Below are 26313 nucleotides of genomic sequence, written 5' to 3'. Positions count from 1 at the left end.
GGCGTCATCTGACAAAAATGCAGACAAATACCACACATATTCGAAAAAGTTTAATTGCTGAAGACGAATGACATACAGTGTACAAGGCAGCACATGGTTGATTCAATAAGTTTTACAAAGGATATGCTTTACGATGTTGATTTATTAGTGTTTGATGAGATGTCAAGAAAACTGCATTATAAGACTGGTTAATATATAACTCTGCATTCTGTATCTCTGGTAATTTTCCAATAACATGCTGTGGTGAACAATAGTCGCAACTTAAGACATTATCTAAAATAGGCTACAAAGATCTACACCGTATTCAAATTAAATGGCTGTTTTACAGCTGGCAAGTGTTCTAACTTGCATATTGCACAGAAGGTGCTTGCGACTATTGAAAGCCTAGAAGAGGCTTTTAGTGAAGTCCCAGTCCACACTGTCCAGGTACTGACTGTTGCGTGTATGAATGTCCTGCCAGTTAAGATTGTTTTTGGGACAGGTTTAGTGAAGCATGTCCTTAAAATTGGCATAGCTTAGCTGGTGCATGCGTTATTCAACTATCAAATATCCAATAATGTACTTAACAAGCAGTAGGTAAAATTTGCTTGTTTTCAAGCCGTTATTCGGGTTAAAATTGTTGTGACATTTTATGTCTTTTTATCAATTCCTTCACTTAACATTTACACAAATTCTAAGGCAAATATACAATTTATGATAAAATCTTATTCTGCAAATTTACAAACATCAAAGATTGTCTTACTGATTATCATTCATATTATCTCATAATTTCACAACCATGATAAAATATCCTTGTAAAAATTCCATTCGATATTCTGTAAATCTAAAATATCACTGCCAGAGAAATATTAATTTTTTTTTACACCTTTTAACATATACAGAACCTTTGCACAGTTCATTATCACAGCATATTGTCCTTATTTTACCATGTCAGGAATTTAAGAAGAATATCTTTGACTTAATTTTTTTGGATATGATGCTAATATGTTATCATATCAGGGATTTAAGACACATTTTCTTTGGCTTAATCTTCTGGGATCTTCTCTAACATGATACAATTAAAGCCATTCTAAGTACTAAATTCAGTTTTATCTTCAAGTTGGTAACTCAAGTAAACGTGATTAGATATTCAGGATATGCCTGAGCATCATGAAACACACAGAAAATGCCACCACCACTGGTGGAGTCATACGTGTCCAGCGGGCCTCCCCCTGGCCTTGGAGGGGGAACGATCATGCTGGAGTTACCGGGTGTGGATAGTCCAGTCAGCACCTTGGCCAGGAACATTCTTTTGTGTCCACTGCCATCAGGACTGGAATAAGAACCCTGTGCAGAGTAGGAGGCATTCACAGCAAAGTAGGTCCCTTTGCCAATAGCCACACCTGTAGGGAACCAAGGTAGGGAGGTCTGTTATGCCTTTAAATCAGCATGATCTGGCTGTGGTACAAGAGAGTTGGACTACTCCAATTTTTGCTGTTCTTCAGTTGAAAAAACGATTTTGTTGCATATGAAGAAACCTGAAAAAATTAGCATAATTGTTGAGGATTTCCAGCTGTGGAAAAAAAGGTTCATCAATTGCTTTCTTACACTGGAATGACAGGATACATGTTACTAATATGAGTAACCTGAATAGATTTAATATGAGTAAAGTTATTTCATTCACTGCTCTCGCACCTTATTGGGCTCCTATGAAGGAATTGCTAATATTGTGTTTGATTTATGGTACTAAATTTCTATGACATTCAAACGAAAAAAATGTATATACCATGGACTCCAGCATAGCTCCTGTTGAAACCATTGTGGTAAATCTTGACACAGGAATCAGCTGAAGACCCGTGCCACAGATCCTGCTCTATATTTCTGGACAAAAGATTATGAAATCTCAAGCATGTTTTGATTAACAAATTGTCAATACAGAATTATTTCTCAATCAAATTGTAAAGAATAGAAGAAAGTACCAGGGTAAATTTAAGTCATAAACAGTTCACATGACATTGTATATGTACATCCCCTGCTTTGAACTATGAAGTTTATCACAAACATTTTTTGCTGTTACAGTCCCTTTGTATTTGCTAAATGCTAGAAAACTTAGTAACAATGTATGTGTGTGTTTCACATGATGTTGCAGTATGAGTGAATAAAAAGTGACAACAGCACAAAAATGCTGCCTTACTTTCCAGGGTTCTTGAGGCTGATTTTCTGCTTCTGTGCACAGTACTGGCTCCACAGTGTTGGGTTCTGCACCCTCTCGATACTCACGATGTTCCCCAGTCCAAACTTGCCGCTCACAGTCTTGTACTCACCAGAAGATGACTTTAACTTTACCAGGTGGCATAGTATTGGCTTCCCGGACTTGCGGTCATTTGGTTGGGGATCCCAGTGAGATGGAACTGCACTGGTCACTGTTAGACAGGATCATAGAAAAGTAGCTTGGTCCAGATTAAAGGAGACTAGCAATGCACACACATTCATAACCTATCCTTCTGTGGACTGTGGACAATGCCTAAAAGTATCCTGACATTGAACAATGCATTCAGTCAGTCAGTCATAGTCATACGGTGTATTACAGCACCGTTGGGGTTATACTGCCCCTTACGGGGTGGCATACTCTTTCTTCTTTTTGAATAGAAAGACAGGGATGCACCAGGTCTCCCGTCCCGGTGAATGATGTAAATCACCATGTGGCTGATACGGTATGGAGGTTTGCCAGACCTCTATCCCTGTGATTTGAAGTGAATCACCAACTCCAGACAGAAGGGTTTGCTCCATCTCACATGGCACCATCGCACGTGTGGGGGTTCTTTAACGTGCATGGGGTGTGACTCTCCCCATACACAGGACCTCCATTTAACGTCCTATCCGAGGGACGGCCCTAGCTGAAGCTAGGTACTCATTTTCACCTGAGTAAAGTGAGGAAAGTCGTGTAAATTGCCTTTCCCAAGGGCACAAGATCGGTAGCACGGCAGCCAGATTCGAACATTCTGCCGCTGCGCCACACGGTCCCACAAATGCATAATAACAATGCATTAATACAAGGAATATTCATTGGAATGGACTGTAGCAAGGTCAGTTTTACTATAGGGTGATGATGAGGAAGAGAAAAAGCCAAGCCAAGGTGGCAAGTTTCACAACATACCTGCTCTAGCTTTTAGATCATCCCTGCGGACATTGGACACCTGTCCTGATGCCCTCTCCTTCATGGTGCTGAAGTCAATCTCACACTGACCCACATCATCCTCATACTGAACCTTCCCTTTCTTGTTCTTCTTGTACGCTTCCTCAATTTGTAAGTTGATGAGGGGGTCAAAGGGGACGTTCGTTCCATCTGGCTGTTCATAGCACCTGGTTCAGAAAGATGGAAAAAAACAGATAACATTTAAATCAAACAAGAAATTTACTAAAAGTAGTTAACTTTAAATCAAAATGGTATGATGAAAAGAAAATGATACAGAAAGGGGTGAGAGAACATCAATCCATTTAAAACTTTTTGACAACGATATGGTAGCAGAAAACTTTCCCATCTAGAAAAGTAGGGTTAGAGGTTAGGGTTAGGTGTTAGGGTTAGGGGACCCAATGTAAAAAAACATAAAAATCCTGCATTATACTGACCATGAGATGTCCTTCTGCAGAGACAAAGCCTGCTCCAGTTTCCTGCTCTCCTCTATCTTAGCGTGCAGGACTTCCCAGACTTTTGACATGACTGAGGCCACATCAGAAATGCCTTGAATAGTGATGCAGTGACGGCTACCTTGATCTAAGAATTCAAAGTATATCACAAAACATTCAATTTGATCTCAAACATGTCAAAATTGCTGTATCAAAAGTTGATAGCAATTTTCACACCTTCCTTGTAGTTTTTGTGTGTTACTTAGCAACACTACTCAACAGTCCAATCTACATGTAGCAATTGACACAGGTGATGCCCAAACCTTTTTGGGAGTGATAGAATGCTGTAAGTTGCCTATTGTCACAGATATTTGAGTGACTTGAAGGGGCTGTAAAGAGACAGTCACTCTTCTTAACCACATTATTCCAATCTATACAGACATTACTTTGTTGTGAATGAATCCATGAATCAATATTGCAAGAACAGTGAATTGACATTCAAAAACGAAATGCCCCTGCAAAACTGTGAGTCAAAGAGGACCTAACTCTACACTTCTCCCTGAGCACAAAAGCTATATTCCAACCAAAAATGTCCATGTCCAGAATACGATACTACATACAAAAGCTTTCAATGGGCCCAAAATATAAAAATTATTTTCAATAGGTGATTAATAGTAGATCTCAACTACGAACCAAATTTCCTAACAGTCATGTGTTTTTTTTAGTTATGCTGTCCAACTGCATACAACTGCAAACAAAAATGCAACTTTGATGGTAATGGTAATACAATACTCACCAACTCTGATGGACACATTGTTTTGCTGTCCATAAGCCTTCAGCATCTCCACCTCATCAGAGGACAGCTGCAGTACTGCAGCATCATCAATCTTTTCCTCCTTAAAGTTTTCGTCCACGGTTTCTTGGACTCTCCTTTTGGCCACGCCAACTGCTCTGTCTGTGCCATAGAAGTGTAGGAGGAGAGACGTGGGGGTCGTTGTTGTGTCACCAGCACTACGCTTTCCATCAGACGACGAGAATCCAAGGATCTTTGCCACCCGGCTCTTCTTCCCAAGGGAATGGGCAACCTCTGGAACAGACATTCAAGTATAACGTTAACACATTGAGTGTTCAAAGTTTGTAGCAACTTTTGACAGTGGATTGAAAATCATTTTTTTTCCCTTTTTTCAATACAGTAGGAATTTGAGACAACTCAAAATTCTTCATCTGCCCACTGTACCTAAAACTCAAAATATAAAATTAGAATAAATATTCAGGCAAAAAGAGAGCCCACCAAAAGGCAAGGATACTTCAAGTTTGGATGTACAAGACCATAAAGAGTATTTAAGACATCATACATATATATAAGATCCTGTAAAGATATAATGTTAAATCTTTTGTACAGTCAGGATTTTAGTCACTAACTTGACATCATCAAAAACGTTTGAGTGCTAAAATAACATCTAATACCTAAAAATGTTGCTTAGTTATAATATAAACAAACATTTGCTGTTCAAATTACAAATTATCATCCTCATTGAGGAGCTTTACACAGTAGGGTAAGGCACTGTTAGTACAAAACAAGCTGTTCTACATTTTGAAGTGAGAGAATTTGTCATTGTTTCTTAGACACCTCTTATGAGTGTCCCTCTGTCTAGATGGAAGCCAACATTGAAGGGAAAATGCACAAGCTCCTCATTCATTAAAGATTTAATATGTATTTTTTGAAAGCTCGCAGTGTAACTGCATGACACTGAATGGCATTCAGTGAACACTGGTTAAAGCGTTCACAATGACTTATTATACTGCACATGATACTATCTACTACATTAGCTTAGTACGTAACTTACAAGATTATCAAATTGTTGTATCTTACTTTTGAATCTGCTTTTGACTTTTGCACCAAACCCCCTGGACTTGTGTCCCAATCCTCGAGCCCTCCGGTCCATCTCTGAGTGGAAGTTGTGCAGCATCTGCTGCTGGAACACCGTGATCCTAACGGTGGTGAGGGACTGGGGAGATCCCTTCTGGGCAAAGTCTGTAACCCCGTCCAGCATCAGACTGGCTGCCTGGTCAGGGCTGATCTTAAAGCCACCTTAGTAGATAGGAGATGTTATTTAAAGACAAATGAGTTGTGCTATAACTTTATTTTCATCACTAAGTAAGGGTTCAGTGTTTGTCACATAATTGCATATATTCAAGTCTGTACAAGTCTGAATTGTGTATTTTACATTTTATTGGACAGGTTTTGATAAAGCTTGCAGGGGAGAAGTAAATATTCTTTACTTTGACCCACCATTGTGCAGCCTGAATATCTAACCAAAAATACTTCTTTGGCCTCAAAGTTTGTCTGAACCAAAATAATGTCAATACGCAACTCATATGGACTTGACTTATTCCGATGGCCTATTTTCTCTTAGGTGGTGAGCGACTGTACAGTGACCTAAATTGGATTTGTGCAACCTTTGATTTCATAATTGGAATATAGTGCATGTTGTAAAGTATGATTTAAAAGACGGCAAAGCATGCAAAAGGTAAAAAAAATCAATTTGCATCATGAACTTTGTTGAGAGATCCCTCAAGTCTTGGTTGCTAAGCAGTTGCAGTTTTGAGTGGAAAGGGGTTGTGAATGTAAGTTATTGCAAATAGATATTTTTGGTTTTCTGTTGGTTAAAATTTTTGTGTGTGAATCTTTGCATAAAGAAATTTCTCAAATCAAGTCTCATGCCTACTGGTCAGCACCCACCTGTCCCAACAGCAGGGAAACAGATTGATCTGAAGCCTCTCTTGTCAGCCGTCTCCAGACAGGTCTTGATGCTTTTCTTCAGGACCTTAGTATTGGGGTGTGCCAGATGGAGAATGCCTCTGTATGGCAGGTTACCAGCACCTACAGAGGAAAATAGTAACAAAGAATCCAACAAAATCCTCTTTCTTTTAGTGTGGGTCTGTCCTTGGTGCTGAAAATCATGTAAATCCTCAATATTTAGTCAAAAAGGATAGTTTTACTGTAACGGGTAGCTTACATTGCTGTGTACAGACTTTCTGATTAGGAAATTATTGCTGGAAGCCTGTAAATAGTAAATAAGGTCAACAGATGGCTAGAAAACACAACAAATTTGGCAGAAAATGCAGAAAAGCATGAAAAACGAATGCACCAACTGTGAACCTGTAGTAAGAAAGGTTTTGGCACCAACACATTGATACGATGTCCTTAGAACAATTGTTTGCATAAGAATTTCCCAATTTGTGTCTGTCCTTGGTGCTGAATAGCCTTCATATATAACTCTGATACATGTAGCTCTTCCTTTGCTTGTCTAAGCCATAATCACTATAATCTTAAATTGAATAATAGTAGTGGAAACTGAAAATATTAGAAGCCCTTGTGCAAGTGTTATAATTTCAGAAAATATACATAAATCCTCAGGTACCATTTTTTTTTTCAAAACTCCCACCTGTTAAGACCACAGCCCCATGGTCCTGCTGCCCGTTCCTTGTGATGTACTGTTGACACTGTGCTGCTACACTGGGTCCTGCCTTCTGGCATATGGCCTTAGCCATGGGGCCACTTAAATCTGGATGGGGAGGTAGGAAAGTACATTTAAGAGATCATATCCCCTAAAAAGTTTCTTACAACACCTAACTTTGTGCAATTGCAAATTGTCTTACTCTTGTTTTCTGTTAATGCATGAGTTTAGTTTAACTAAGTTTTGGGTAATGTCTAATGAAAGAAATCAGGATTAACTTCTAAAATCAGCACTAAGATATGTCTGATATCAGCACTATCATGAAAAGAAAAAACTATGCATTCTTCATCATTGTCAAGATGCCTGGGACTTGAAGAAGGTCTCATATAGCCTGTGTAGGTGGTTGCTAACTGTGAATGTGATTTGGTAAGTATACCTAAATTTGTCAATCGTCATCCCGGAAGTTGAAAATCTGATTATGATAATTTAATCTGTTACATTACATTACATAGTTCTGCACAGGTGCCTCTTTTTACAGCTGGGTGGAGTGAGGAAAGCCATTTTAAGTGCCTTTTCAATGACACAATACACTGGCCAGGAAGGCTAGAAATTCTCAATCCCGTGCCCACTAGGCTTATGAGCCACTCTGCCATTTGACATCACATAAATAACCCATGAATCTGATTTTATTACCCAAATCCTTGCTGGTAACGTTGACGATACAGTCCACATTTTCAGCAGTGAGGTCACCTCCCTGAATCTGGAGGGTCACATTTCCAATAGTCATCTGCTGCTGACCAGGCATGGGGGTGGTCACTGCCGAGTATGGACCTGACCCTGCAATTAAAACAGGCAAAAAATTCTGGCCACATAGAGAGACATTCACAACAACAGTAAATCAAAGTCAAAATATCTAAATTTACCTATTTTACCATGATGATAGAATAGACTATCGAATATGATGAGGACCTTTCTAAAAAGACAGGTTCACAACAGATTACTGTAGTAGATAAACACTGATACATATGCAGCTACATCTTGTGTTCATCACATCTCTTCAGTGAAAATCATGAAATAGTGCAATACTTACTAGATAGTCACTCAGTGCAACTGCAAACTCAAAACACAGTCACAGACTGCTTTCCCCTTCTTGTGTCAAGTCCCCACAATCACTGATGAATTTACTGTTATCATTAAAAATGTTAGCTGGACACAACTGTTGGTAAATTGCCCACCTGAGGCTGTTCCAGAAGCTCCTGGGACCCCCTGTCTGACCCTCAGCTCTGTTTCAAAAGCCTGGACTGTTGGCTGGTCAAACACAATGATTCCCACATCCTGGGGAAGAGAAGGTTTTGAACATTTCAGATATGAGAATAAGAAGATCACTCCTATAAATGTCATTATCATCATTGGTCAACGCGCTTACACACGATAGGGTTATACCGCCCCTTACAGGTTGACACACCCTTTCGCTGGCTATTTACAAGACAGGGATGCGCCAGGTGTCCCGTCCGGGTGAATGTTGTAAATCACCATGTGGCTGATACGAGACAGAGGTTCATCAGGCCTCCATCCGGCTGATTTTGAAGTGAATAACCAACTCCACACTCACAGAAGAAGAATTTGTACCAACGCACACTGCAACATCGCATGTGTGGGGGTTCTTTAACATGCCTGGGGTATGGCTCTCCCCATACATGGGACCTCAATTTAATGTCCTATCTGTCCTATTAAATGTAAACAGCTTACCTATCAATGTGGCAGAATTATAGTAGAATGTTTACCTGCAGTGTTGTTCCAGGGTTTGATTGACTGAAGGACAGTATTTCATCATACATGCAGCTGGCGGCCACGTCACGAGGGTACTTCAGGTTCCCTGTACCCATGGCAGGGAATGATATGGAGGTGTAACCACCTTGATCAGCAGACTCCAGGCAGTCCTGCACCATTGTTCTCAGGGGCTGGGGAAACAATGAGGAAAATAACTTTAACATTAATTCCTTTTGCCGCAAAATCCAGTGGTTAAAGTGGCCCTGTTTCTGGAACTAGAAGCTGTGAGATTGATTCCAGCTGTGTTGCTCACCCGACATGCACGCTACCAGAAATGGCTACAGTCCTTACGATGATACTGGTCAGAAAGAGCTAGGAGAATTCTCTAGTAAAATGAAATACTGTAAATAGCTTCTGACTTCTCTGTATGACCAGTGGATCTCTGTATGACCAGTGCAAGAATAGCTGCTTGAGTTCACTTTCAGTTTTTTTCCTCAACTTATCCGATAAGGAAAAACAGATGGTACTTATGACATCATCTGATCCATCCATCCATCCATCCATCCACATCCATCCATCCATCCATCCATCCATCCATCCATCCATCCATCCATCCACATCCATCCATCCATCCATCCATCAATCCATACTGAATTGGTCTTTCTTCTATCAGAAAAAACACTACATGAGATTTGTCTAACAAAGAAAAAAAAAATGTAGCAAGTGGGGTTCGAACCTAGGATCTACTGAAGATAGGTACCGTGCTGTAAACCGCTCGGCCATGCTGGCTTGATTACGCAATAGCACGTATGTGCGTATTTTGGAAAAAGCCTGGATGTTAAACAAAATCACACGAAAAAAGAGTTTTTAAACATCGAATTACTGAATTGGTCTTTCTTCTATCAGAAAAACACTACATGAGATTTGTCTAACAAAGAAAAAAAAATGTAGCAAGTGGGGTTCGAACCTAGGATCTACTGAAGATAGGTACCGTGCTGTAAACCGCTCGGCCATGCCTGCTCGATTACGTACTAGCACGTATAGAAGGGCTATTCGGTTAAAGTCCATGCATGCATCCAAAGACCCGCTTCTCCTGTCTCAGAGTCAAAAACATGGTTGACACTCTTGTAGGAGACTCAAAATACACTTAGTCTAGTATACTGCCCAGTATTACAGCTACACCAGTGCTAAGACATGCAACAGACATAGATTGATGGAATGTTTTACGTTACCTGATCAGACTCTTGCCAGTTGGGCAGGACAGCATGGTACACCTGTTTACACCTGAGGGTTCCAGCACGTAGGGTTATCACTATATCTCCTGCATTGGCCTTACCATGGTTGTTACAAAGCTGAAAAGTACAGTTTTATGATTAACTCAATGCAATTAGTCTAAAGACAGGACTGGAAGACTTTGTGTTCAAAAATGCTCAGAGCTGGTTCAAAGATAATATTTAGTTTTAAAACTTAGTTTATTTATTTCCAATGAATACAGTCGTGTTACCGACTTTTTAAAATGTTATTTTTAGAGTTTTCTGTGGATAATGTACCAGTTTATATACATCAAATTCAAATGATTCTTACTGAAGCAAGAACTAATATATTTGTATAAGCAAAATGTAGATATTTTGAACTTTACCATGATGATGATAATTTTTTGTCTCACACTTAGATATAGAAAATGTGATGGTATGACTTCCTAGACAAAGCACAAGATTGATTTTTTCGAACTATGAATTCCAAAGAATTGTTAACTCTTTACTCCTTTGTCCTAGTAGCCATTTGGCTGTAAATTTGTTATGGGGTTAAAGGTTCAAACAGAGTCCCACCCACCTGTTGTAGTTCTTGTCCTCCAGCCTGACCGAAGGCTTTAGCAACACCACCCTGGCTAAGGTCAAGGTCACCACTCGTTGTGTTCACAAGGACATCAGCCTGGAGAAGAAAGGTCAAGCAAGGTTGTGATGTTGTGGCGACAGAGGCTAACGTACGTCATAAAAATTATGTAGTTCTGTTCCTCAAGTCCAATTCAAAGTTAAAGTAAATATGATTACACTTACTGTACTCACTTCCTATAAAAGTGTGTACCAAGGCATAAACCTGTCCCTCAGGCTGTCTTTTCATGTCCTTGGTTTTAGCATATTCTTTTTTATCTGAGAACCAATGATAAATAAAATTTAATGAAAAAGTGACATAACAAGAAAGTGCGACAGTCAGCTTCATCCATCCTCCTCCGCAGGGATATCCATCAGCGAAACTGCCTGTCTGGATGTGCCCTGCTCTTTCAACCGTCACTCTTAGTTCCTGTGGATGCCCCCCCCCCCCCAAACCAGCTGTTAGCCAATCAGAGAATAGGCTTTCCACTTTTCAAAAGGGGTTTCGCATATGTAAGGCTCATTAATATTCATAAGCAGGGCAGTCAGGAACTAAGGGTGACAGTTGAGAAAGCAGGGTACAGCCAGACAGGTGGTTTCGCTGTTGGATGTCCCTGCGAAAGGAGGATGACTTCACCTTCTCTGCAGTGATGTTCCCTTTCTTCAGCTGGATGATGATTCCCTCTGGAGTGATTAAAGTGTTGCTGGGGCTGGTGGCAGCATCTGAACCAGCTGCCCTGGGCCTGGGTGTAGGGACCGGTCTTGAAGGGGTGGTGTCTGAGGAGCCTGTCATCGTTACTTTGTCTCCTCCAAATCTGTTGGCATGTCAAACACGTTTGTCATAGGTAATAGACCAAATAAAAGTTCTAAATAGAAAGTATATATATATGTGTGGTTCCAGACATCTTACTGAGGGACGATTGCAGTATGAAAGATGTAGGTTAGCTGAGGAATGAGTTCACATTATATGTCTTGCAGACACTTCTGACATTGAACCCAAATCTTAGCAGACTGAGTATTCTTACAACATCTCAGGATAGAGCAGTCTACCATCAACAGTATTTTACTTTCTTTGTAACAATATATTTCACTACACAAACATGAGAAAATTAAAACCAATTGGTAACGCTAGTCCACCTTTATTCGCGGGGTAACCTATATCCGTTGTACATAAAAACAGGATATTTAGGGATATCAGCTAGATGGACAGTGGTTTCAAATTGCTTTTTTCTCAATATAATGCAGTTTGAGACCACCGTCAGTCGACTTGATATCCTGAAATACCCTGGTGTTAAATACAACGGATAAAGGTTACCCCGCGAATAAAGGCGAACTAGCGTTAGCACAGAAAGTATCATAATTTATCTAAAAATTGCCAATCATCATTCAATGTTCTTGAAAAAAAGTTGATGTTTTGTTCTTCGTCTAATTTTTGCATCAAAAGCCTTGCTCTCTATGATGCATTTAACCTTGTTGTGGTCTATGATCTTCAAAGGTTTGCTACATAATCAGATATCATACCGGTTCAAGAGCTCATCTCTGAAGGCGTCTGTCTTTTGGGGATCCATTTCTGCAAAGTGAACTTCTGACAGAGCACAGTCAGGGTTGGTGTTGAAGAAAGCTGTCACAGCAGCCACAATAGCAGCCACACAGGGTTTGATTGGGTAGCCAGAAATACCTGTCAAGCAAATTGATAAAACAACATGTCAAAAATAAGTCAAACATCATAGAAAACGATGAAAAAGACGATCTTTAAGACTGCAAAAAAGCATCTGCAACAAGTAACAGACAAGCCTTAAGAAAGTAGAGACCTCCATTGAGATAAATATGCATGCAGAATAATGAAGTTAACAGTAGAAATTTGGAATACAAGCTTTTAAAAATCTATTATTACACTGTTTTGAAACACATTGCAAAACTTGGTGTTTTTGAACTTAATTCAATACATGTATAGAGAATCATGGTGACATACTGAATTCTTGATATGTTAAAGCATGCAGAAAGATGAAGATACACCATATCATTAAGGTGACAAAAATCAGAATTGAAGCAGGATAGCATGGACTATGCATGATCTGCATTTCCCCATAGTCTTCAGTGGCAAGTACTTACATAGTAGGATCAATTCCTCACCTGAACTGATGGCAGGTATGGCAATACTGTGGTAGTCTCTGGCCTCCAGTAAGGCATTTTCCACAGCCATCTTCAGGGCTTTTTCTTTGGAGTCCTTTTGATCTGTAGGTTTGTCAGAAGGGAAATAATTATTGAAAGACAACTTGAAGGAGAAATCAGTTTAAAGCAATAAGTATATTCCATGTTACAATAATCTTATAAAGCATAGTATTACATTTACATACCATTCAGCTACAAAACTCTTTCCAATAAGTGTAAATGTCAGATGTGCAATAAAAGGCAGGAATTGAACTTCTGTTCTCTATAGATTCAGAGGCACACTCCCTAACCACTGTGACATGCAATACAAACAATGCAGTACCTGCAATCCACAGTGGGCCCACGGCATGTACCACCATCTTGCAGGGAAGCTTGTACCCCTTTGTTGACATCACCTGCCCTTCAGTTAGTTTCCCATTGTCCTTGACATAGTTGGTACAGTCTCGCTGGATCTCCTGGCCACCTGCATGAAGAGAAAGAGCAGAATCTGATCTAGAGTACTGATTTTCTGACACAACATTTCGGGCACTTTGCTCAGGGCAAAAAGTACAGTTGCTGTAATAATGCTTCTACAATGAACTTACCCTGCAGCTAGGTGTCACTACTGGAGGGCAAAGTAAATAGTCACATGGGTAAATTCACACTGCTTGATTGTGTCAGAATAACATTTATCTAATGCTGAATAGTTAACATCTCCTAAAAACATATTTTTTCCACGTAACAATCCATCACATACTTAACGCAGTTTTACGGATTAGCTAAAGACAGTACTGAATACTGGGACATCTCAAATGTACACACTTACCTCAGGGGTTACTGCTACTGCATTTTGAATTCATCATTTTTTAAATGTGGCAGGTTTATATCAACTTTTCCATAATTATCATAGTAGATGTAGGGGAAACTATTCATGGTCATTAGAGTATATCCTGGTGTGAGAATTGGCTCAAACGTGGTAACACATTGTTACTTGCAAACTTACCAAGAACAGATTTCTGCTGAAGTTTTATGGTATGTTATGCCAAGCATGTTAATAGTACCAATCACACATACTAAGGACATGTTCAGATTGTTACCTGCTTTAACAATTGCAGCTGCCAGCCCTCCCCCATGAGACAGGGAACCATTGGCAGTGTTGACCATCACATCCACCCTGTGACTGGTCAGGTTACCCTGTACCACTACCAGCTTCCGCCTTTCCGTCGTGTGGTAACAGATCTGGAATAGAAAAATCAGTGAAATATGGCGACAGCCCTATGTTCCGACATCCCTATGTTACAATGCTATGTATAGACAACCCTTATGCTCAGACACCCTTGTTTCCCGACAAACCTACGTTCCTACACCCCTACAAATGTATGTCTTCACACTCAATGTTAAGGTAGTTAGGGTTGTCAGCACATAGGGGTGTCAAAACATAAGCATACAACCAAAATAAGGATGCTGAAGTGTCCTTGTTTGAAAGAATAGCAAATCAAATGAGTACCAGTATCTCATTGAAGCTGTGGCAAGTTCAAAGCTACCTTTCAGCATCTCAGTGATTTGACAGACAACGAATTTCATCAATACAAAACAAAATTAATCAGACAGTGCATAGGCATGAAACAAACTTATCAATCTGTTAGTACACAACACTTTGCAACTCAATAGTATTGACAATACCTGCAAAGATAACCTACTGGGATGTATTTTCAAGAATTGCTATCACCTGCTAAGTTGGTCTCTGATTGGTTCAGATAAGTTGGTCTCTCTCTCTTACCTGTTTTAGACCTCCAGGTGCTGCAGGTGCTGCAGGTGCTGCAGCTGGTCTGGCTCCGCCCATGTCTCGGACAGGTACACCAGGTGGTTTACCGCCCACCTGGATCACACATTTCACCTCCCTCTCTATCCCCTTCAGCAAGCCGCTCCCTGATCCCTTCGTGAAGAACTTGTGCATTCCTGAAGAAAACCATGGAAAAAAGTCAAAACCACTAAATATCAGTTGGTCAGTTCTTAACACATTTTAAAATAAATTATGAAGAAAAGCATAGGGTATGCTTCGGGATAAACTGAAACTTTGCTCTTCTTATATTGGGAAAAAAAAACTTTGTCAAAGCCTCATAGTACACTTATTGACTTCAAGTTAGAGGTTAGGCCACACTATATTATACACTACATCATTATATGGATGACATCAATTTTTGTCAATTTCTAATAAGCAAATGTTTCAAAAAAATAATTCAGAACATGGATCCTATTGAGTGAAGCCTTACAAATCAAAGATGTGAAAGATCAAGAATCTACTGTCTATTGATTGTGTGCTCAGCCGCTTGTTTAAGTTCAATGTGAACCTTTTTGACCACTCCTGATTTCATAATGAAGGCAACTTTTTTTGCATGCTTGAATCAGTTTTGATACATAGTTACATGATACCGGTATGTATTTCAAGAAATTAGTAAAAACAAGCAAACTTTCAAAAGCTTCTTCTGAATATAAACCATGCAACAGTGACAAAGAAATATTTGATGAAACGAAGCTGACCTGGCTTTGTGATGTTCATGGTGCCTGTTGTAACATCGTCAATAAGCACCTGCAGTTGCTTCTTAGCGCTCTGTGTTCCATCCTTGGTCCCCTTCACAGTCAGTTTCCCCTGGCCTATCATGACCTTCACCAGTTGTTCTGCGTGGTTTTTCTCCACGTCTTTGACAGCCGAACTGCGGTAACAGTCCAGGTACTTTGCCTCTCCTTCTGTAACATCCATATTGATGGTAACAATAGTGTTTGTGGCGATGTAAGCTTTGATGTCCTTTGATGCGGCAACAACCTTCTCCACAGCTCCAACCACCCACACTTTATCTTTTGCAACATGGATGTCTACTGACAGCTTCTGTCGGAGGTTTGTTGAGTATGTTACAAAACGTTGCTTGGTCAGCAAGTCACGACTTTCCTCTGCAATGGCAATGGGTGATTCTGAAACAACTTGTGGCAGCAAGTCCTTTGCCGCTTTTACTTCAACAGAAAACTGAGCTAGAATAGTAATTTCTTCATTTTCAATAGCGAAGGCAGCCTTTATATCACTCTTCTTCAAACTGTCCTCTAGATGCTTCATTCCTTTGTCTGACTTCAAGTATGAGAGTTTTCCACGTGAAAGAGCGACTCTTTCCTCAGCAATTTTATTGGTTGTTTCGTAGAGGTCAATCTTGGCCTTCTGTACCAATGCCTGCTGACCCTTGAACTCCACACTCTGGTTGTCTACGTTCAACCTGATCTCCACATCTGGATGCTTTCCTGTAAAGTTGTTGAGCTGAAGAATCTTAAGCTTGGCTGCTTTCATGTTGTCGATGTGATCAGTCACGATGGAGGCTTCCCACTTCAGTAGCGCCTCTGTCTCTTTGATGATGGTCTTGCAGATGAGCTCTGCCTCCTTGACAGTTTCTTTGGTCCCAATCAGAGTAACCGCTCCTTCGCCATCTTTATCATCAGAACCTTCAATCCAAACATCATTCCTGTTTGATGTACTCACCTTTTCAGACACCTCTTCCAATCTGTCTTTGGCACGTTCCCAAATTTGAGTTGCCATGGTGATTTCCGTTGCTTGAAACTGCGAGAAAAACTGTTCCACACAACGTCGACTCTCGTCTTCCCATTGCTTTGCCAGCTTCCGGACTCCTTTCATCTCTGGCGTCAGTGTTGGTGAGACTGTCACTATGTCCGTAACCGACATATCGACTTCTGCATGAACTTCTGCCAACTTGCTTGTAAGCTGCTCAATGAACTTTGGCATGGCAATGACAAACAGAATCAACTGAGGCTCAATCTTCACATTAATGGGTTGAGGCATTTGGAATGCTTCAGGTGCGTTGTCGTCCACCACTTCACCAAGGCATTCATAGTAGGGTTGGACACTTATCGGTGTGTTGTTTAGAATGTGTGAGGACTTCTGATGGACACTGTTTACAGCTGAAGGGAAGAGAGAGGTAGAAAGTGAGTGCGACTGCCTCAACTGTTGAAACATACAGATTTGAAAATGCTTAATTTGTGGGACATAACGAGTAATCATTAAAACATTATCGATTCAGGTACAACAGCATAGGTTTGGTAAACCAAGAAAAAGTCCTATATCTGCTACAAACATAATATTATCAACATAGTAGCTTAATACGTTTAAAGCGACTACAGTACATTCAAAATTATCATACAACTGCACTGTCTTCAATATTATGTATTGGTAACGTTAGTTAAAAGTCATTGATTAGTCCTATTTGTGTGCTGTGCAGATCATAACTTTGCCTAACATCCAGTGGCAATTACTCACTTAGGCAAGTTGCAGAAAAAAGAAGAAAAAGAGAAATTCTGCTGCAGTACCACTAACAGCAACTAGGAGACCCAAAACTGTGCTGACACCTACCTAGTACATAATGAATAACAATCAAACACATCTACAGCTTTTCGATTTAACAAGGCATAAGCCACTGAGGCATCGCCAAAAACAGAAGAAAAGACTAGTACATACTATTTGCATCATCAAACTGGACAACCGCAGTTCCAGTGGAAGAGTCCATCTTGATCTCAGTGACAGAACCTCCGCTGCTCCCTATCTCCCTTTCAAAGTACAACTCCAGCAGGTCTCTGGACACGTTGTCTGGCAGACCTGTCACTATGATGGCATCAGTGACGGGGACCCTCTCCATGGTGAGTTGTTGTCCCTCCAGTAGTCTGGACTGTGCCTTGGTTACCATCTTGTCAAAGTCTTGAAGATGAAATGGATGAAAGGCTACAGTCAGTACCTACGTTATGTTGCTATTGAATATATAGACTTTAATACTCAGTCTGGTATATAACTGCATGCTGCAGATCAGAAAAATACAAACTTTAAGGCTTTCCACTATTGATAGGATGCTTGAGGAAGATACTGGGAGTCACATAATACAGAGCCTGCAATAAAGAAGTGGACTTAATAAAGAAGGCATACTTTTATATCATAACCATATGGTAAAAGATATGGTGTGATGATTTGCGTCAAACGGTTCCAGACATGCTATATTTATTCTTAGTGATAGCAACTTATCTTTCAGCATGAAGAATTACCTATAGCCTAGAATTAGCTTTAAGTTTAAAGTTTTACCTTACTGTGACCACCACCACAAAAAAAACGTTAGTATAGAGGTCTTCCCAAGATTGTCTTGAACACTGAATGTTAAATATCCTAAATGCAATACAATTTTATATATTTAGGTGTTGAAGACAATCTTGAGAAGGGCTCCATAAGAATGTTTTTGAGGTGGCGGTATAAAGGCACCTGGTGGAATTATGCGACTATGTTAACAGCTATACATTCAGTTTGACCAATAAATGTACAGACATACTGGAAATCTTGTTGAATGTGACCAGGGCAACTCCAGGCTGTGTGCTGTAGTCTATTGTGATCACTTCGTCATCGCCAATGTTTTCCAGGTAAAGGCTGAGGGTCTCTTTGGTTGTGCTTTCCTTGAATCCCTGTATTGTGTCAACAGACAAAAACAAAAGCATCATAACCCATATGCATGCATGAACATCATTCTTCTAAAACTATATATTGAAACTAATGCACCTGTTTTCATCTTCAATAATATGTATTTGTGACTAGAATAAGTGAATATCAAAATACCAGTATTGTATACTATTAGGTAAAACGTATATTAGGTAAGTCTTATAGGCCTTTTGAGGCCATAGAGACAGTTAATCACTGTACCTAAGAGCACAGTTTTGGAAAGCAGAGCACATTCCTCTCCTTCCATTGCCTTTTACCTCAATCAAAGTCAGATTTCTACACCTGGGTGTGGTGAGGTAAGTTGTGCCTTTCCTAATGACAAAGCTATGACGTCTAGCCTGGAAAGCCTGGAATCAAACAGTCATGTGATCTCTCAATCTCTCATCCACTAGCATAATCCACTGGGCTATCATGTAGAGACCAGCATATCACAATTGCAATGCAGGGTAGCAAAACAGAAATAAAGTTGTTTTGTACCTTGACAAGAAGACGAGTGTTATCCAGTGATCTGGGCTGGACCTCCTTCAGTTTGAGAACAGTTTCATCAAGACGATGTTCACGACTCAGAACATGTCGGCCAACTGTATAAAATGTATAAAATGAAAGGGGATAATGTACATTGTGTACTAAAGGCTCATTGAAATGGAAATGTGTATTAAAGACTCATTCCCCTGGCTACAAGTTGATGATACATTGTAATTGTCCTCTTAGCAAAATCGTTTCCTTAACGTTTATGCATGATTATTTAGACTTGCAAATGACATATTTTACACAGACCTTTTGCCAACTTTGTCAATATGAAAAATGTGACATTCTCATAAAACGTGCTTCGTTTTTTAATTGTACTGCAGCAATTGCTTTGCTGCACACATGTTCCTAATGATTACATCCTTGAAGTTCCAAAAAATCCCTAACAATAGTAACATACTCACTTGAACAAGAAAACATGTCAGGTGACTATCTCCACACTAAATCCACCTGGCTTCTTCTTGGTGGTCTCTTTTTGGTGGTCTAATTTTCCCCCATTGACAAAAGCATTAAAAGAACTCTCAGTCTATAGTAATAACTTGTGCAAAGACACAAAATTTTATGGGTCCCCTGAGTGCTCTAATACTGAATTCACATATTGTTGTCATGAAATAACTGTTTCCCACCTGTGGGATCCTTGAAGACAATAAAGACTTTGTTGTCTCTGACTTGGATGTCCTCGATTTCTCCTCCTCCCGACCTTTTCTTGTTCTCAAAGTACAGCATCATCATTTCCTTATTTGGGCTGGAAGTAAAGCCTGAGACTTGGATGGTGATGTTTGATGGAGGAGAAATGTCTGTGTCGAGGATGGCTTCCGCAGGAGATGACGTCAATTCCTTCACGTTAAGTGTCTGCCCGTTAAGGACATGTTCACGGGCCAGAACACGCTGTGTCACTGTAGGTATTAAGACATAAACAACATATGTCAATCAAATAGTTACCTTGAAAAGTTGACCTTCATAGTTCATCATACCATCCACTGTAACAGTTGTGGAAAAGCCCATGAATAGAAAATATTAGATTATTAAATAAACAAATCAGACCAAATTGAATGGATTATGTTAGCTTGCTACATTGGTGTGTAGCAAATTCATCACAATCCATAGCAAATTAACAAGTTGATGGAAAGTGGTTTTAAACTGCAGCATTCCTAATGAATTGATTTATATATTTAAAACATTGTAATTTGAAACCATCAACTTCATATCCCTTATCATATCATACCTCTGCCCAGGCCGTATTTAAGTTAAACTTTGATATTGGTCTTCAGACCGGTCGGTATTTTACAGGCCTGGGGCTCCATATTTCGATTCAAACAATTGGAACTCATTTGCGTGTACTGCTGTCAAAAATTCTAACAGCTGTCCAACTGTTTGCCTGGCTCTTTCATTCAAATTGACAAATAAACTTGTTGACACGACGTCAATTGATGTCACACAATATGCTCTTTTTTGCGAAAAACTTGCATTTGCCCAGGTTGATATGATATAGATAAAATACAACACTAACAGGGTATTCCGCAATGCCATTGGGCCATACCTCGGGCCATATGGAATACCTTGTGTTGTGTTCCATACGCAATTTTTAAATAGAATACGTAACCCCACAGATAAAGGTGACAGGTAGTGTTAAGTATAGAGAACATCAAAAGTTTTGCTAACATCTGAAATCCTATAATAACACATTCTTACACATCAACAACATTAACCCCACACACCTGATGGATCTTTGAATGTGATGATGACCTCATCAGTACCTCTGACCTTGACCTCCTCAACCTCCCCTCCACCTGACCTCCTCTCAGATTCAAAGTACAGACCCAACAAGTCTACATCAGGAGCGGATGTAAACCCAGAGACTACGATACTGCGACTCAGCCCAACGAATGGTTTCTTGGCTTGTACGTCTGTTTTGCTCGCTCCCCTTGACATGGTATATGGAGCTTTACGTTTCAGCTTTGCGTCCTTTCTGTTTCTCTCCTTGTAAGAGGGATGGTGGTCACTTTTCGCTGCAGCACCCAATGGCCTTGTCGCTTCGTTCCTTCCCTGTGACGTGACAAAACTGTCAGCATCGGAAGCCATACTTCCGACATTGCTGACGGAATCCGAAGCATCTACAAATGTTGACTCTCCATCACTCCAAACACTCATCAGGTCTGTTGGAGTTTGTCTGGAATGTACAGAAGATGCCTGGTCAGGGAGGTAGTCACAGCCTCTGTTCCTGTCTTGCTGTGGCAAGGGAAGGCTTACTGGAGAACCAGTTCTTGGTGACCCCCAGCTAGGTGATTGTGATGATGTAGGCTGATGATGATAGGGGTGCAGAACTTCCGACGATGGTGACGATCTTGCTGCGGTAAGAGGAATGCTGCTTGCTGGTTGTCCAGGAAACATGTAGTGTGCTTGCTGAGGTCCACCAGTAGTGTGATGTGATGCTTGCGGAAAAAACGCAGACTGGGGGCCTGATGGTGGATGACCTTGATCTTGAAATTGGACACCAGATGGAGGAATGCTGCCTATTCCAGCCCAAGGAAAGCCATGCCTAGGGTCTCCATAGGGCATTCTTACTCCAGGAGTCATAAAATGTGCCTGTGAGCCTGGTAGTTGGGGTGGGTAGAGTGGTGGTCTAGGGTACATCATTCCCATATGTGGAGGAGGAGGCCAATGATAAAATGGTCCATGTTGTGGTTGTGGATACCCTCCCATGGATGTACTGGGCAGGTTTGGGTATAGAGGGGAAGGTGATGCTGTCCCAGGTGCTGAAGATGTGGTGACTGGGTGAGGCTGTTGTGGAAGGTCTTCCCTTGGTGCATCGAGCAGATTTGGTTGTTGAGGGAAAGGCGATGTTGTCCCTGTGGGAACAGAAGATATGGTGGTTGGGCTTGGATGAGGCTGTTGCATCTGATCTTCCATTGGCATATTTGGTATGCTTGAAGGTTGAGATGAAATTCTGGTTGCCTCAGTGGTAACTGAGGACGTAGACTGTGGTATTGGATGAAGCTGTTGTGGTTGGTCCCTGGTATTAGGCAGGTTTGGGTGTTGAGGGGAAGGCAGTGCTGTCCTTGGTTCTGAAGATGCAGTGGTCATGTTTGGATGTGGCTGTTGTGGAATGTCTACTCTTGGAGCATTGGGCACATTTGGTTGTTGAGCGGAAGCTAATGTTGTTCCACTAGGCACTGAAGGTGTGATGCTTGGATTTAGATGTGGTTGTTGTAGAAGGTCTCCTCTTGATGTGTTGGTCAGATTTGGTTGTTGAGGGGAAGCTGGTGTTGGTCCACAAGGCACTGAGGATGTGGTAGTTGGGATTGGGTTTGACTCTAGTGGATGGTCCTCTCTAGATGCAATTGACAGGTTTGGTTGTTGAGCTTGAAGGGAAGCCGACATTGCTCCACCAGGCTCCGAGGATGTGGTAGCTGGACTTGCACGTGGCTGTTCTCCTGTTGATCCACTAGGCAGGTTTGGATGTTGATGGGAATCTGATGATGTTTCAGTGGATGCTGAAGACGAAGTTGCCGGCTTCAAAAAAGGCTGTTGCGGCTGATCTATCGATGCTGTGTACATGTCTGGATGTTGAGAGGAAGCTGCGGTAACAGTTGCCTCTGTGGTAACTGCAGGTATGGGGGTTGGTTTTGGATGGTGTTCTTGTTGCTTATTTCCAATTGATTCACCCTCTGTGTTTGCATGTTGAAGGGAAGTTGCTGTTGTCTCCTTGGGTGCTGTTGAGCTGGTGGTTGGTTTTGGGTAAGGTTTTGGGAGCACAAGTGGCTTGGGTTTTTTCAGAAAGATCTCAGGCGGAGTTGATGGACCCATCATTCTTGGAGAATCATCTTCAGGATGACCTGTCTCTGTAAGAGTCTCAAACAGACAAGATTCAGCCATCAGTTGTGGGACATGCTGTGATGCTGCATCTGAATCAGATGAGACTTCATTTGCTTGCTTTTGCACCAAGAGGCTGTTGACTATTACAGGTTTGGTTTCATCAATTTTTCTCTCGTGGCAGACATTGACAGGCAGACGCTTGGGGGTTGGAGACTCTGGAGGCGTTGCGTAATCAGAGTCTGAACTGTGGTCTCTTGGGAGCTTTGCTATTGATGGTGGTTCCTTGACAACCTCTGGCTGTAATGCTGTAGCTAAAACATGAAAAAATGTTATTCCATATAGGAGCTATGACATCCTACTAAGTCTAAGATGAATTGTGAATTCACGCTAAAGGAGTATTCTTACTCTAAAATTTGTCCTATAACTAATTTAAGCACTAACAAAATGTACATTTAGTTACATTCACCAGCCTGATTTGGTATTCTTTATTGAGTTAGTTTAAGATCACATCTCATTTGATTATCCAACCATCAAAATTATTTGAAAGATGTTTCAGAAAGATGAGATTATATACTAAATACTTTTTGCCATAATTTCATCTCAATCTTTCCTCTAACTTATTATCAAATTGAATATTGAAACCCAAGTCTGATGAAAAGCACAATTCCAGCACCTTAAAAAGGAATCATTTGCAAGTTAGTTAGTTAGTCAGTTGGAAATGTTAGCCACAATTCAAGTTGAAAGGTAAAACTCATCTGTAATATACCTTTGACCTTTGGTGGCATTGGTTTAGGTGACTGGAACCTCTTCAGCAAGTCTTTGACACTTCCCTGTGACTTTGTTTCCACAGCTATAGATTTAAAGACATTTTATTTCATATGTCTTAAGATAAGGTATTTTTATAATTGTAATGTATATGACTTAGATAATATTATAATCTTAAGATAGAATATTTTCATCAATGATGATAGGAAAGCAATTCTACAGTCAACCAATTTGTAGAATTAAACAAAAACATAATAATATGATGGATATATATATAACAATATTGCTTGCTTGAGAAAAATATTTCATTAGTAAACAATCATTCTGTGGTGGTCTTGAACTTTGACTTATTGACATGTTACAATGTAAATGGTGATTGAAATTACTCCATAAGAACTCATTCATCTGATTAAAAGTTATTTAAATCACAAATATGAACTGCATGTTGTAACGTAAAAAACTTTACCTCCAAAAAATCATGTTGAATGTAGAATAGGTATCTTAACATACAAGTATAACTAAGTGCAATGGACTTTGCCCATCCAATGTTGTTGCAATACTGTGGCGCAATGTCTTTGGTAAGGATCACCTGATCAAAGGTACACCAACTGTTATTCAGCTAAAGCGAATAGATTTGCAGCTGTGGTAAGAAAACTTATCAAACATAATGCCAAGGTTTTAGAATTTCTCAGAAAATTGACTCACAAAAACATAGATAAAGATAGATTGAGCAACTCTTCAGGTTGAGCACTTGGAATATTCAAATTTTTTCCTCTAAAGTGTATTTTTAAAAGCCCATATCATAACACATTCTATTCTCCTATGCAGCCTATACAGTATGCCATGGGAAGGATAATGTTGCTAATCCAGGCTGAGGTTCCTACTTTAAAATTTGTGGATGTGGCCTCTAACCAGCTGTTAACCAATCATGGAATCAACTTTACCTAAAGTAAACAGTAAGGTCATCCCCTGATTGGCTGACCGCTGGTTTGAGGCCACGCATATGCACAAAAGTGGAAACCTCATCCGGGTTTAGCCAAGCCTTTCCAAAGAACATTGTATAGGCAAGGATTTGCATTGGAGAATGAACAAGCAGATGTCACAAGAAACTAACTATCACTCACCTTCAACTTCTTCCTGTTCAACTTTTTTCTCCTCTTCTGACAACACTGTATCTTCTTTCACCTCTTCTGTCTTGTCTGCTGCTGCCTTTTCTGTCTCTTTGGTATCTTCCGCAGATTCTTCAGGAACATCCAGGTGAGGAGGACATGCCGTCACCTTAATCCTGGTCCCCTGGAGGGTGTGTTGTGGCTGGGTCAGCACATTCTGGGCAACTGGAGGGTGTACAAAGGGGTAATGTGTTATTGTCACATGGGACTGATCATAATTACATGTAGGCAAGTGAAGAAGACTCAGGGACTAGGCATATAGGTGTGGTACTCAGAACAGGAATTGAATTATGTTGCAGATAAACGTTAGTCAGGCCATAGTTATTTGATTATATGGGTGACATCCTCTGGGAACCCAAAAACTGATGTGAGCTGCATGCAAAGAAAAAAAAGGTTTAACCAACAAAAAGTTCAAATATGAAATCTTCCAAGGAGCACAACGGAACATAGAAACAATGGGTTTCCACTGATATTAAGCTTCCAGTTATCTTTGGCAATGATGCACATAATGAAGTGTAACATGAAAATTTTGACTTAATTTGCATACTTAATGAGGAAAATCTATATTTAGTGTTTTCCAATATAGGACTCAATTACATGTAACATATGTAGTTTGTGGCAGGTGAAGATTAGCAGACGAAGGTTCAAACAATGATAATAATGATAATAATAAACAAAACAAAGATGGCAAGATTTCAAAATTACTGTGGAGGTGTCCTATTTCTTCTAAGTACATGTAGTAAATGATTGAATTGTCAACATTGTGATCTGTTTAAGAGCTACGGCCGTGTGGCGCGTTGACACACCCGATCCTCTCGATCTCGGAATTTAAGCAACCTGCAGTCCGGACAATGGATCAAGACCACTTATCGGCCTCATCACTCACACTTTGGGTACCTACTGGCTGCAATAATACACCAAATGTTTAACTTAATGTATTGTTGGTGTACATTATAACCATGCATAAATCATCAAGATGTGAAGTTGTCATTTGCAAAGTCAGAATATTTCATAGAGGTACGAGGTCTCCGAACTCTTGTATTTGAGAGTACTCCATTATTGTTCTTGACCCTAATGTTAAATTTTCTTGCGGTTTGCAGTATTTTCGGGGGGAAACTGCTAACTTCCTGTTTTCAGTAACACCCAGTGGAGATCGATCGATCAATGAATGAGTAAAGAAAAAAACATGTAACGTTTAATATGCTTGAAAAAGAAGGTGAAAATTGTTTTGTTATCTCACCTGTTTCGTCTCCAAACGTGACCAAAGCTTGCCCAGGTCCCAGTAACTTCACCCTCGTGACAGCCCCGCCTGCTGACAGACTCCCGCTCTGGAAGTAGCCGGACACTTTGTCCTGTAGTCCGCTCAGCTCGGGCAGGCCACGGACATACACAGACCGAGCGCGAGCCGACATTTTTCTCCCCCCTCGGCCTCGGTTCAACCTTGGCACAACTGTATTACAACAAACCCGGAAGTAATTTTACAACACCTGAACTTTATGGAATACTTGCTGTGCTGCGATTTAGCATGTTTAGAGTCCTAGCCCGGAGTGAAAGGAACACATGAAGACAACGTAACCGTTTAAATGTGAAAGTGAAAGGTTTTCTGTACCGCTTCGTGAACGCTCCACCTCACGCCCCGAGAAACT

The 26313-nt window shown here is 40.4% G+C and overlaps 1 protein-coding gene across 1 annotated transcript; it reads right to left on the bottom strand.

Moving 5' to 3' along the window:
* Positions 1–124: 124 nt before the first annotated feature.
* LOC118420196 (protein mono-ADP-ribosyltransferase PARP14-like) lies at positions 125–26311 on the bottom strand. The gene is made up of 29 exons (XM_035826910.1): positions 25908–26311; positions 24623–24832; positions 23500–23583; positions 20636–23044; positions 19544–19813; positions 18867–18970; positions 18226–18355; positions 17373–17609; positions 15401–16819; positions 14640–14818; positions 13957–14134; positions 13203–13343; positions 12842–12943; positions 12230–12386; positions 11346–11523; positions 10671–10769; positions 10070–10189; positions 8852–9028; positions 8303–8402; positions 7761–7904; positions 7056–7175; positions 6350–6490; positions 5480–5698; positions 4403–4693; positions 3610–3754; positions 3137–3342; positions 2174–2402; positions 1766–1860; positions 125–1382 (listed from the first exon to the last, which is right to left on the bottom strand). Exons 1-29 carry the CDS (start codon positions 26077–26079, stop codon positions 1108–1110), a joined length of 8331 nt encoding a protein of 2776 aa, XP_035682803.1. The 5' UTR covers positions 26080–26311; the 3' UTR covers positions 125–1107.
* Between the last annotated feature and the right edge of the window lie 2 nt (positions 26312–26313).

This window comes from Branchiostoma floridae, chromosome 7 (genome assembly GCF_000003815.2).
Source record: "Branchiostoma floridae strain S238N-H82 chromosome 7, Bfl_VNyyK, whole genome shotgun sequence".
Lineage (NCBI taxonomy): Eukaryota > Metazoa > Chordata > Leptocardii > Amphioxiformes > Branchiostomatidae > Branchiostoma > Branchiostoma floridae.
This window is presented reverse-complemented; position numbering and strand designations above follow the sequence as displayed.